Raw genomic sequence first — 13,483 nt, 5'->3', positions numbered from 1 at the left:
TTTGCAGACGACACTGCAGTGGTAGGCTTGATTACCAACAACAACAAGACTGTCTACAGGGAGGAGGTGAGGGCCCTCTGAGTGTGGTGTCAGGAAAATAACCTCACATTCAATGTCAACAAAGCAAAGGAGATGATCGTGGACTTCAGGAAACAGCCGAGGGAGCACCCCCTATCCACATCGACGGGACAGTAGCGGAGAGGGTAGTAAGTTTTTTAAGTTCCTCGGTGTACACATCGCGGACAAACTGAAATGGTCCACCCCCACTGACAGCGTGGTGAAGAAGGCGCAGCAGTGCCTCTTCAACCTCAGGAGGCTGAAGAAATTCAGCTTGTCACCAAAAGCACTCACAAACTTCTACAGATGCACAATCGAGAGCATCCTGTCGGGCTGTGTCACTGCCTGGTACGGTAACTGCTCCGCCCTCAACCGCAAGGCTCTCCAGAGGGTAGTGAGGTCTGCACAACTCATCACCGGGGACAAACTACCTGCCCTGCCTTGAAAAACAGCTTCTAGCTCAAGGCCATCAGACTGTTAAACAGCCATCACTAACATTGAGTGGCTGCTGCCAACATATTCACTCAACTCCAGCCACTTTAATAATGGAAAAATGGATGTAAAAAATGTATCACGAGTTACTTTAAACAATGCCCCTTTTATATGTTTACATACCCTACATTACTCATCTCATCTCATATGTATATACTGTCCTCTATACCATCTACTGCATCTTGTTTACATACCCTACATTACTCATCTCATATGTATATACTGTCCTCTATACCATCTACTGCATCTTGTCTATGCTGTTCTGTAACCATCAGTCATTCATATATTGTGTGTATTGGATTTATATGTGTGTCTGGCCCAACGCTCTTATCCGCCACCCTCCCTATTCCACATGTAAGATGCAAAGAAATGAAAAGCATATTTACCTTACTCAGAGATCTCCAGAGTTAGCCATCCCTGAGACAAGGTCTGGTATCTCCTATGTCTATAAGTTAACAATGAACTAAGGTACGTTGGAAGTTAATGCATGCAGGGCTTTATATTTAAATAAAAAATCTTTCACATAATTGAATAAAACAGTATTGTTCTGTTGCAGCTATACACCAGAGGGTGGAGTCAGACGGGACAGAGAGGGTGGAGTCAGACGGGACAGAGAGGGTGGAGTCAGACGGGACAGAGAGGGTGGAAGGCTCCATGACACAACGCCTGGAGAATGTTCTCAACAGTAAGCATCTTTTATCCATCTATACAGCTATCTGTTCATCCATCCTTTCTATCCATGTACGAATGATCATCTATCAACCCATCCATCTGCATTTCTACTTCTTGCTATTATCATGTAGTGTGAGCTGAGCACAGTCAGTCATCCCAGGTGCCATTGGTTAATATCCTCTTTCCACTTCTGTCTTTATTGGAAGTTCAATTACTAGGACGTTTCTTTACAAGCTCTCACACACACACCACGCCGTGGGTTTGTTCTCCCCTGTCTGGAGAGTAGATCTCACACACACTCTCATACACACACCACGCTGTGTGTTTGTCGCTGTGTGTTTGTTCTCCCCTGTCTGGGGAGTAGATCTCACACACACACCACGCTGTGTGTTTGTTCTCCCCTGTCTGGAGAGTAGATCTCACACACACACCACGCTGTGTGTTTGTTCTCCCCTGTCTGGAGAGTAGATCTCACACACACTCTCATACACACACCACGCTGTGTGTTTGTTCTCCCCTGTCTGGAGAGTAGATCTCACACACACTCTCATACACACACCACGCTGTGTGTTTGTTCTCCCCTGTCTGGGGAGTAGATCTCATACACACACCACGCTGTGTGTTTGTTCTCCCCTGTCTGGAGAGTAGATCTCACACACACTCTCATACACACACCACGCTGTGTGTTTGTTCTCCCCTGTCTGGAGAGTAGATCTCACACACACTCTCATACACACACCACGCTGTGTGTTTGTTCTCCCCTGTCTGGAGAGTAGATCTCATACACACACCACGCCGTGGGTTTGTTCTCCCCTGTCTGGAGAGTAGATCTCACACACACTCTCATACACACACCACGCTGTGTGTTTGTTCTCCCCCACAGCGCCTCGACCCAAGACCCCTGTCTGGAGAGTAGATCTCACACACACTCTCATACACACACCACGCTGTGTGTTTGTTCTCCCCTGTCGGGAGAGTAGATCTCATACACACACCACGCTGTGTGTTTGTTCTCCCCTGTCTGGAGAGTAGATCTCATACACACACCACGCTGTGTGTTTGTTCTTCCCTGTCTGGAGAGTAGATCTTCCAGCCGGATCCTCTGTCTGCCTCTCATCTCCTACATGATAATGCATTTCCTATCATGGAGGGTCAGTAAACGAAAAGGTCCTTTCCTCAGGGTTGAAGGTTAATAAACCTCCCAGCTGGACGCTGCTTTCATCCCCACAGCGCCTCGACCCAAGACCCCTGTCTTCTTCCCATACACCCCCTTAACCTCCACCCCACCCGCCCATCAAACCCTCAACCCATCAGCTAATCACAAACAGTCCCTCGAAATATCAAATACATGACGTCTCGTCAGTCAGAGCATAGAGTCGGGAGCAAAGTGTTTTAAATCTCAATCTTTTTCCTTTCGAGATTTGGGTTTGGCGGGAGCAGGTGAGGAGTCTTTTTTTCTGATTTAAATTCATTTTAGCGAGTCCTTGTTTTTTCTTTTTTCGCCTCCACTTCCGAGGCCACCCAAGAAGCCGGAGAGTACCCAGAGAGAAAAAGAGGGACTAGAGTAAGAGAGAGGTGTCACACTCCTTGACTTTTTTTCCACCCCTCTAAGTTCAGATAATATAACACACGTGCCATCACCACAGAGGAAAACCAGGTTCTTAATGTCTGAGAGATATGTATTAATGGTGAAGTAATAAAAAAATATAACCTTAACTTTTTCTTGATGTCTGTAGTACTCACCCTCACTCTTTCTATCTCTATCTTCTCCCTGTATTCCCCTCTTCTCTCTATCTTCTCCCTGTATTCCCTCCCCTCTTCTCTCTATCTTCTCCCTGTATTCCCCTCCCCTCTTCTCTCTATCTTCTCCCTGTATTCCCTCTCCTCCCCTCTTCTCTCTATCTTCTCCCTATATCCCCTCCCCTCTTCTCTCTCTCTTCTCCCTATATCCCCTCTTCTCTCTCTCTTCTCCCTATATCCCCCCCCTCTTCTCTCTCTCTTCTCCCTATATCCCCTCCCCTCTTCTCTCTCTCTTCTCTATATCCCCTCCCCTCTTCTCTCTCTCTTCTCCCTATATCCCCTCCCCTCTTCTCTCTCTCTTCTCCCTATATCCCCTCCCTCTTCTCTCTCTCTTCTCCCTATATCCCCTCCCTCTCTCTCTCTCTCTCTCTCCCTATATCCCCTCCCCTTCTCTCTCTCTTCTCCCTATATCCCCTCCCCTCTTCTCTCTCTCTTCTCCCTATATCCCCTCCCCTCTTCTCTCTCTCTTCTCCCTATATCCCCTCCCTCTCTCTCTCCTCTATCTCTCTCTCTTCTCCCTGTATTCCCCTCTTCTCTCTCTCTTCTCTCTCTCTTCTCCCTGTATTCCCCTCTTCTCTCTCTCTCTCCCTGTATTCCCCTCTTCTCTCTCTCTTCTCCCTGTATTCCCCTCTTCTCTCTCTCTATCTTCTCCCTGTATTCCCCTCTTCTCTCTCTCTTCTCTCTCTCTTCTCCCTGTATTCCCCTCTTCTCTCTCTCTTCTCCCTATATTCCCCTCTTCTCTCTCTCTTCTCCCTGTATTCCCCTCCCCTCTTCTCTCTCTCTATCTTCTCCCTGTATTCCCCTCTTCTCTCTCTCTCTCTTCTCCCTATATTCCCCTCTTCTCTCTCTCTTCTCTCTCTCTTCTCCCTATATTCCCCTCTTCTCTCTCTCTTCTCCCTGTATTCCCCTCCCCTCTTCTCTCTCTCTATCTTCTCCCTGTATTCCCTCCCCTCTTCTCTCTCTCTATCTTCTCCCTGTATTCCCTCCCCTCTTCTCTCTCTCTCTCTTCTCCCTATATTCCCCTCTTCTCTCTCTCTCTCTTCTCCCTATATTCCCCTCTTCTCTCTCTCTTCTCCCTGTATTCCCTCCCCTCTTCTCTCTCTCTCTCTTCTCCCTGTATTCCCTCCCCTCTTCTCTCTCTCTCTCTCTCTTCTCCCTGTATTCCCTCCCCTCTTCTCTCTCTCTCTCTTCTCCCTGTATTCCCTCCCCTCTTCTCTCTCTCTCTCTTCTCCCTGTATTCCCCTCCCCTCTTCTCTCTCTCTCTCTTCTCCCTGTATTCCCCTCCCCACTCCCTCCACCCCAGGAGCCAGTGATACAGCAGACACTCTGTTCCAGGAGGTGTTGGGGCGGAAGGATAAAGCTGACTCGACGCGGAACGCCCTCAACGTCCTGCAGCGCTTCAAGTTCCTCTTCAACCTGCCGCTCAACATCGAACGCAACATCCAGAAGGTGAGTTTCCAAAACATGAAGAACACTTTCCTGAGGTTGAGTTGCCTCCTCCCCTTTTGCCCTCAGTACAGTCTCAATTCATCAGGGCTTAGACTCTAAGTCGCTCTGGATAAGAGCGTCTGCTAAATGACTTAAATGTAATGTAATGTACAAGGTGTCGAAAGCGTTCCACAGGGATGCTGGCCCATGATGACTCCAATGCTTCGGCAGCGTTGCAGTTCTTGACCCACTCAAACCAGTGCGCCTGGCACCTACTACCCCGTTCAAAGGCACCCTCTGAATGGCGCACACACCCAATCCACGTCTCAAGGCTTACAAATCTGTTTCCTGTTTCTTTAAAATCTTTAACCGGTTTCCTCCCCTTCATCTATACTGATGGAAGTGGATTTAACAAGTGAGATCAATAAGGGACCATGGCTTTCACCTGGATTCACCTGGTCAGTCTACGTCATGGAACACACGCACAGCATGCACACCTCAACCTGTTGCTCAAACTCGGCATCCAGAAGGTGGTGCTAGAGAAGCTAGAATGTCAAAGTGTCATGTTCATGTGCTACACACGAGTGTCTCCACGTATGAAATAAACCCCTGTCAAATAAAATATCTCTACACACTCTACACACGAGTGTCTCCACGTATGAAATAAACCCCTGTCAAATAAAATCTCTAAACTTTTTTTTTTAAAATGAAGCATTGTGATATTGCTGTCTTTTGAGAATTGTATGTGTTCTTCTTCAGGGAGATTATGATGTGGTGATCAATGACTATGAGAAAGCCAAGTCTCTGTTCAACAACACGGAGGTCTCGGTCTTTAAAAAAGGTAGGGTGAACTGAGCTTCTTGGAAGGGGGGGGGGGGGATGTCCAGTTTACTGTGCTGGAAACGAGTAATGACGATGTTCTCTCCTGTCTGTCTGTGTGTAGTGTATGCCGAGGTGGAGACGAGGATCGGGGCTCTGAAGATTCTGCTCCTGGACAAGCTACTGGAGACACCTTCAACCCTGCATGACCAGAAGAGATACATAAGGTCTCACTATGTATACACATACTGCACTGTAGAGGGTTAGATGTCACGCAGTGGAAAATTTAGTCATGTCTTTATGGTTTTAGTGTATTACATTTCCCATATTCGTTCTGTTCGCTCTTCTTACTTTCTGTCTCTGGCTCGTTGTTTGCCTCATCTTTAGGGCTGGCACGTTCATTTTATAATCGTGTAACGGGACCGTGTTACCATGGATACCGACTCAACCGCACGTCGGCTGCAGCCATCTTCAGTGAGCTGTTTGTTCCACAAAACTCTAAAACTGCGTCCTCTCTAGACGGTTATAATTCTGTGTTGCGGAGCAAACGGTGGACTGAAGACTGCTGCTGCCGACGTATCCGTGGTAACATGGACTCTTTACAACGCGATGAAACATGGTTGCTTATTAGTTTGCAACAACCCCTTGCTGAAACAGTCTTCATTATGACGGTTATTTTATTTTCCTGGCGGTCTCCCCCCCCCCCCCCCGTAACTACGGTGACCGCGGTCATTTGGCTGAAAATGTACTTTTAAAATAAACCTTTCTTCATGTCTTGTTCTTTCTCCTCTCTCTCTCATTTTCTCTTTCTCGCTCACTTCCCTGTCTCTCTTAAATATCTGTCTCTCTCTATCCTCGTTCCTCTTTTCCCCTTGGTCTCGTTTTCATTCTCTCCCTCTTTCGCCCCCTTTCCCGACATCCTGCATAGTTGTGGTCTTGGCCGGTTTATTATTGCTCAGACTGACTCGTCAGAACGAGAGAGCGCAGCCCTAGAGCACAGCAGCCATCTTTCATCCTCCCACATCACATTACATTATAGCTAGCTAGCTTTACACGCCCACCATACCCCCAGTTTACCGTACACACATTAAGAGGACGAGCAGGCTGTGTTGGGGGTGAACTAGCTGGCTGGGGGGCTGTGGAGGGTAAACTAAACCAGACCTGGGTTTTACATAACGTTTACATACCAGTGACGCTCTTCCTGTTTCTGACTCGTCCTCTCTGTCCCAACTGACACGGGAACTTCTACAGACGTGTTAAGCCTGGCGCATTGGTACAATGTCTACAGAGACCAACCACATGTCACAGTAAAATGGTTCCATTTATCTTCTTTTAAATACTGTGCTTGATTGAACTTAAATTGAACCAATAGAATATTCCCCAAAGTGCATACCAAAACCCGCCCGTCTGGTACTCTAGGCAATGAAATGTCCAAAGTATTTGGGAAATACTGCTTGAACCCAGGTTTTGTGGGGGCATACTGTAGAGGCTGGCTGGCTAGGGGTTCAGAGGGATCTCCTGTAATGAGGAACAAATTAGTCTGGTCTGCCTGCTATGTGATGAAGCCAGCCCAGAGCCACAGTCAGTGACTCAGACTCTTTTGTGATGATCCCACAGAGTACCGAGTGCAGCTGTACAGGGAATGTACTGGGGAAGAGGACTGTGGGTATGGGATGATGATTTTGGGGAGGAAGTTAAGGTTAAGGCAAAGGCTGAGGGAGATCGAGGGCACAGGGTTTAGATTTGAACAGGTGTCCTATTGAAGTGCTGTTTACACCCATTTCTCACCTGAGTGTGTCAGTATCACCTGTGAAGTGCTGTTTCCACCCATTTCTCACCTGAGCGTGTCAGTATCACCTGTGAAGTGCTGCGCTCACGTTTCCACCCTTAACTCTATGTGTGTTCCTTCCAGGTACCAGTCTGACCTGCGTGCATCAGGGGACCCTGCCTGGCAGTGTATCTCCGCCCAGCACAAGTGGATCCTCGGACTCATGCAGAACTGCAAGGAGGAGTTTATCAATTACCAGAGAGGTGAGTTAAACACACACACACGTTATATCTATGTATACACACACACACACACACACACACACACACACACACACACACACACAGAGAGACACTAGGCTGCACAGATGGATTGGAACAATTAACCCCAATGAAGCTGTCTCTCTGTTAAATCAGTACCAGGAATAATGTGAAACCACCTGCTCAGGATGAGCAGTACAGACCCATGCTCACACATGCACAGACACACTCACACAAAATGTACATTTATATCAGAGGGTGAATGGGCAAGACACAATATTTAAGTGCCTTTTGAATGGGGTATGGTAGCAGGTGCCAGACGCACCGGTTAGTGTCAAGAACTGCAATGCTGCTGGGGTTTTCACCCTCAAAAGTTTTGTGTATCAAGAATGGTCCAGCACCCAAAGGACATCCAGCCAACTTGACACAACTGTGGGAAGCATTAGAGTCAACATGGGGCAGCATCCCTGTGGAAGCATTAGAGTCAACATGGGGCAGCATCCCTGTGGGAAGCATTTGAGTCAACATGGGGCAGCATCCCTGTGGAAGCATTAGAGTCAACATGGGGCAGCATCCCTGTGGAAGCATTAGTCAACATGGGGCAGCATCCCTGTGGGAAGCATTAGAGTCAACATGGGGCAGCATCCCTGTGGGAAGCATTAGAGTCAACATGGGGCAGCATCCCTGTGGGAAGCATTAGAGTCAACATGGGGCAGCATCCCTGTGGGAAGCATTAGAGTCAACATGGGGCAGCATCCCTGTGGAAGCATTAGAGTCAACATGGGGCAGCATCCCTGTGGGAAGCATTGGAGTCAACATGGGGCACCATCCCTGTGGGAAGCATTAGAGTCAACATGGGGCAGCATCCCTGTGGAAGCATTAGAGTCAACATGGGGCAGCATCCCTGTGGGAAGCATTAGAGTCAACATGGGGCAGCATCCCTGTGGGAAGCATTAGAGTCAACATGGGGCAGCATCCCTGTGGGAAGCATTAGAGTCAACATGGGGCAGCATCCCTGTGGGAAGCATTAGAGTCAACATGGGGCAGCATCCCTGTGGGAAGCATTAGAGTCAACATGGGGCAGCATCCCTGTGGGAAGCATTAGAGTCAACATGGGGCAGCATCCCTGTGGGAAGCATTAGAGTCAACATGGGGCAGCATCCCTGTGGGAAGCATTAGAGTCAACATGGGGCAGCATCCCTGTGGGAAGCATTAGAGTCAACATGGGGCAGCATCCCTGTGGGAAGCATTGGAGTCAACATGGGGCAGCATCCCTGTGGGAAGCATTGGAGTCAACATGGGGCAGCATCCCTGTGCGAAGCATTAGAGTCAACATGGGGCAGCATCCCTGTGGAAGCATTAGAGTCAACATGGGGCAGCATCCCTGTGGAAGCATTAGAGTCAACATGGGGCAGCATCCCTGTGGAAGCATTAGAGTCAACATGGGGCAGCATCCCTGTGGGAAGCATTAGAGTCAACATGGGGCAGCATCCCTGTGGGAAGCATTAGAGTCAACATGGGGCAGCATCCCTGTGGGAAGCATTAGAGTCAACATGGGGCAGCATCCCTGTGGGAAGCATTAGAGTCAACATGGGGCAGCATCCCTGTGGGAAGCATTAGAGTCAACATGGGGCAGCATCCCTGTGGGAAGCATTAGAGTCAACATGGGGCAGCATCCCTGTGGGAAGCATTAGAGTCAACATGGGGCAGCATCCCTGTGGGAAGCATTAGAGTCAACATGGGGCAGCATCCCTGTGGGAAGCATTAGAGTCAACATGGGGCAGCATCCCTGTGGGAAGCATTAGAGTCAACATGGGGCAGCATCCCTGTGGGAAGCATTAGAGTCAACATGGGGCAGCATCCCTGTGGGAAGCATTGGAGTCAACATGGGGCAGCATCCCTGTGCGAAGCATTAGAGTCAACATGGGGCAGCATCCCTGTGCAAGCATTAGAGTCAACATGGGGCAGCATCCCTGTGGAAGCATTAGAGTCAACATGGGGCAGCATCCCTGTGGGAAGCATTAGAGTCAACATGGGGCAGCATCCCTGTGGGAAGCATTAGAGTCAACATGGGGCAGCATCCCTGTGGGAAGCATTAGTCAACATGGGGCAGCATCCCTGTGGGAAGCATTAGAGTCAACATGGGGCAGCATCCCTGTGGAAGCATTAGAGTCAACATGGGGCAGCATCCCTGTGGAAGCATTAGAGTCAACATGGGGCAGCATCCCTGTGGGAAGCATTAGAGTCAACATGGGGCAGCATCCCTGTGGGAAGCATTAGAGTCAACATGGGGCAGCATCCCTGTGGGAAGCATTAGAGTCAACATGGGGCAGCATCCCTGTGGGAAGCATTAGAGTCAACATGGGGCAGCATCCCTGTGGGAAGCATTAGAGTCAACATGGGGCAGCATCCCTGTGGGAAGCATTGGAGTCAACATGGGGCAGCATCCCTGTGGGAAGCATTGGAGTCAACATGGGGCAGCATCCCTGTGCGAAGCATTAGAGTCAACATGGGGCAGCATCCCTGTGCGAAGCATTAGAGTCAACATGGGGCAGCATCCCTGTGGGAAGCATTAGAGTCAACATGGGGCAGCATCCCTGTGGGAAGCATTAGAGTCAACATGGGGCAGCATCCCTGTGGGAAGCATTAGAGTCAACATGGGGCAGCATCCCTGTGGGAAGCATTAGTCAACATGGGGCAGCATCCCTGTGGGAAGCATTAGTCAACATGGGGCAGCATCCCTGTGGGAGCATTAGAGTCAACATGGGGCAGCATCCCTGTGGAAGCATTAGAGTCAACATGGGGCAGCATCCCTGTGGGAAGCATTAGAGTCAACATGGGGCAGCATCCCTGTGGGAAGCATTAGTCAACATGGGGCAGCATCCCTGTGGGAAGCATTAGAGTCAACATGGGGCAGCATCCCTGTGGAAGCATTAGAGTCAACATGGGGCAGCATCCCTGTGGGAAGCATTAGAGTCAACATGGGGCAGCATCCCTGTGGGAAGCATTAGAGTCAACATGGGGCAGCATCCCTGTGGGAAGCATTAGAGTCAACATGGGGCAGCATCCCTGTGGGAAGCATTAGAGTCAACATGGGGCAGCATCCCTGTGGGAAGCATTAGAGTCAACATGGGGCAGCATCCCTGTGGGAAGCATTAGAGTCAACATGGGGCAGCATCCCTGTGGGAAGCATTAGAGTCAACATGGGGCAGCATCCCTGTGGAAGCATTAGAGTCAACATGGGGCAGCATCCCTGTGGAAGCATTAGAGTCAACATGGGGCAGCATCCCTGTGGGAAGCATTAGAGTCAACATGGGGCAGCATCCCTGTGGGAAGCATTAGAGTCAACATGGGGCAGCATCCCTGTGGGAAGCATTAGAGTCAACATGGGGCAGCATCCCTGTGGGAAGCATTATAGTCAACATGGGGCAGCATCCCTGTGGGAAGCATTAGAGTCAACATGGGGCAGCATCCCTGTGGGAAGCATTAGAGTCAACATGGGGCAGCATCCCTGTGGAAGCATTAGAGTCAACATGGGGCAGCATCCCTGTGGAAGCATTAGAGTCAACATGGGGCAGCATCCCTGTGGGAAGCATTAGAGTCAACATGGGGCAGCATCCCTGTGGAAGCATTAGAGTCAACATGGGGCAGCATCCCTGTGGAAGCATTAGAGTCAACATGGGGCAGCATCCCTGTGGGAAGCATTAGAGTCAACATGGGGCAGCATCCCTGTGGAAGCATTAGAGTCAACATGGGGCAGCATCCCTGTGGGAAGCATTAGAGTCAACATGGGGCAGCATCCCTGTGGGAAGCATTAGAGTCAACATGGGGCAGCATCCCTGTGGAAGCATTAGAGTCAACATGGGGCAGCATCCCTGTGGAAGCATTAGAGTCAACATGGGGCAGCATCCCTGTGGAAGCATTAGAGTCAACATGGGGCAGCATCCCTGTGGAAGCATTAGAGTCAACATGGGGCAGCATCCCTGTGGAAGCATTAGAGTCAACATGGGGCAGCATCTCAATATTAGGAAGGTGTTCTTCATGTTTTGTACACTCAGTGTCTATATAAGGGTGTGCATAGACAATATGGGCATTATTGTTCTAGTTATATAGGATGAGCCATGACTAGAATACAGTATATCCATATAAAGTGGGTAAAAATGTATGTAAACATTTGAAAAGGGACCATTGTCCAATGACTGTATGTACAGGACAGGGCAGCAGTCTCTAAGGTTCAGGGTACCGGTCAGAGGCCGGCTAGTGATGCCTGTTTAACAGTTTGATGGAGGGATATGGACGTTGTTTTTCAGTCTCTCGGTCACAGATTTGATTTAAAGCACCATCAGAAAGTATTCACACCACTTGACTTTTCCCACATTTTGTTGTGTTACAGCCTGAATTTAAAATGGATTTAAATTGAGATTTTGTGTCACTGGTCTACAGACACGAAAAGCTGAAATGTCAGTAAGTCTTCAACCCTTTTTGTTATGGCCGAAATAAGTTTAGAAGTAAACAGTTGCTTAACAAGTCACATAATAAGTTGCATGGACTCGCTCTGTGTGCAACAACAGTGTTGAACATGATTTTTAAATGACTGCCTCATCTCTGTACCCCACACTTATCTGTAGTCCCTCAGTCGAGCAGTACATTTCGAGCACAGATTCAACCACAAAGACCAGGGCGGTTTTCCAAATGCCTTGCAAATAAGGACACATATTGGTAGATATTTGTTATTCAAAGCTGACATTAAATATCCCTCTGAACATGGTGCAGTTATAAATTACACTTTGGATGGTGTATCAATACACCCAGTCACTACAAAGATACAGGCGCCCTTCCTAACTCAGTTGCCGGAAAGGAAGGAAAACGCTCAGGGATTTTACCATGAGACCAATGGTGATCTTCAAACAGTTAAAGTAATACTGCATCAAATATGGCAAAGAAATGAACTTTTGTCCTGAATACAACAAAACACTTCACTGAGTACCACCTATTTTCAAGCATGGTGGTGGCTGTATCATGTTATGGGTATTCTTGTCATCGACTAAGGACCACAAGAGGTTTTTTGGGATAATAGGAAACAGAATAGAATTAAGCACAAGCAAAATCCTAGAGGAAAACCTGGTTCAGTCTGCTTTCCACCAGACACTGGGAGATGAAATCACCTTTCAGCAGGACAATAACCTGGTTCAGTCTGCTTTCCACCAGACACTGGGAGATGAATTCACCTTTCAGCAGGACAATAACCTGGTTCAGTCTGCTTTCCACCAGACACTGGGAGATGAATTCACCTTTCAGCAGGACAGTAACCTGGTTCAGTCTGCTTTCCACCAGACACTGGGAGATGAATTCACCTTTCAGCAGGACAGTAACCTGGTTCAGTCTGCTTTCCACCAGACACTGGGAGACGAATTCACCTTTCAGCAGGACAGTAACCTGGTTCAGTCTGCTTTCCACCAGACACTGGGAGACGAATTCACCTTTCAGCAGGACAGTTGCCTAAAACACAAGGCCAAGTATACACTGGGTGGCCTAGTTACGGTTTTGCCTTAAATCAGCTTGGAAATCTATGGCAAAACTTGCAAATGGCTATCTAATGATCAACAACCAACTTGACAGAGCTTGAAGAATACAAAAATAAATAATGGGCAAAGTTTGTACAAAGCTCTTTGAGACTAACCCAGAAAGACTCACAGCAGTAATCACTGCCACAGGTGATTCTAACATGTATTGACTCAAGGAGTTGAATACTTCTGAATATTAACATTACATGGCATTTTGTGTATAAAAGTATGGACACCTGCTCGTCAAACATCTCATTACAAAATCATGGCCATTCATATGGAGTTGGTCCCCCCTCTGCTGCTATAGCAGCCTCCACTCTTCTGGGAAGGCTTTCCACTAGATGTTGGAACATTGCTGCTATAACAGCCTCCATTCTTCTGGGAAGGCTTTCCACTAGATGTAGGAACATTGCTGCTATAACAGCCTCTACTCTTCTGGGAAGGCTTTCCACTAGATGTTGGAACATTGCTGCTATAACAGCCTCCATTCTTCTGGGAAGGCTTTCCACTAGATGTAGGAACATTGCTGCTATAACAGCCTCTACTCTTCTGGGAAGGCTTTCCACCAGATGTTGGTGAACCATTTCTGCGGGGACTTGCTTCCATTCAGCCACGAGCATTAG

The 13,483-nt window shown here is 48.4% G+C and overlaps 1 protein-coding gene across 6 annotated transcripts in view; it reads left to right on the top strand.

The window, feature by feature from the left end:
* Positions 1 to 13,483, top strand: part of LOC124038062 (exocyst complex component 2-like) — a 153,074-nt gene that overhangs the window by 56,541 nt on the left and 83,050 nt on the right. For all 6 annotated transcript variants that reach the window (XM_046353468.1, XM_046353467.1, XM_046353471.1 and 3 more), the window contains 5 exons: positions 1,106 to 1,234; positions 4,325 to 4,470; positions 5,209 to 5,290; positions 5,393 to 5,495; positions 7,181 to 7,299. In XM_046353468.1, coding sequence (XP_046209424.1) covers positions 1,106 to 1,234; positions 4,325 to 4,470; positions 5,209 to 5,290; positions 5,393 to 5,495; positions 7,181 to 7,299 — 579 coding nt within the window. The remainder of the gene's footprint in view (positions 1 to 1,105; positions 1,235 to 4,324; positions 4,471 to 5,208; positions 5,291 to 5,392; positions 5,496 to 7,180; positions 7,300 to 13,483) is intronic.

This window comes from Oncorhynchus gorbuscha, linkage group LG06 (assembly GCF_021184085.1).
Source record: "Oncorhynchus gorbuscha isolate QuinsamMale2020 ecotype Even-year linkage group LG06, OgorEven_v1.0, whole genome shotgun sequence".
Taxonomy (NCBI): domain Eukaryota; kingdom Metazoa; phylum Chordata; class Actinopteri; order Salmoniformes; family Salmonidae; genus Oncorhynchus; species Oncorhynchus gorbuscha.
The sequence above is the reverse complement of the archived record's forward strand: the minus strand, read 5'-3'. Positions and strand labels throughout refer to the sequence as shown.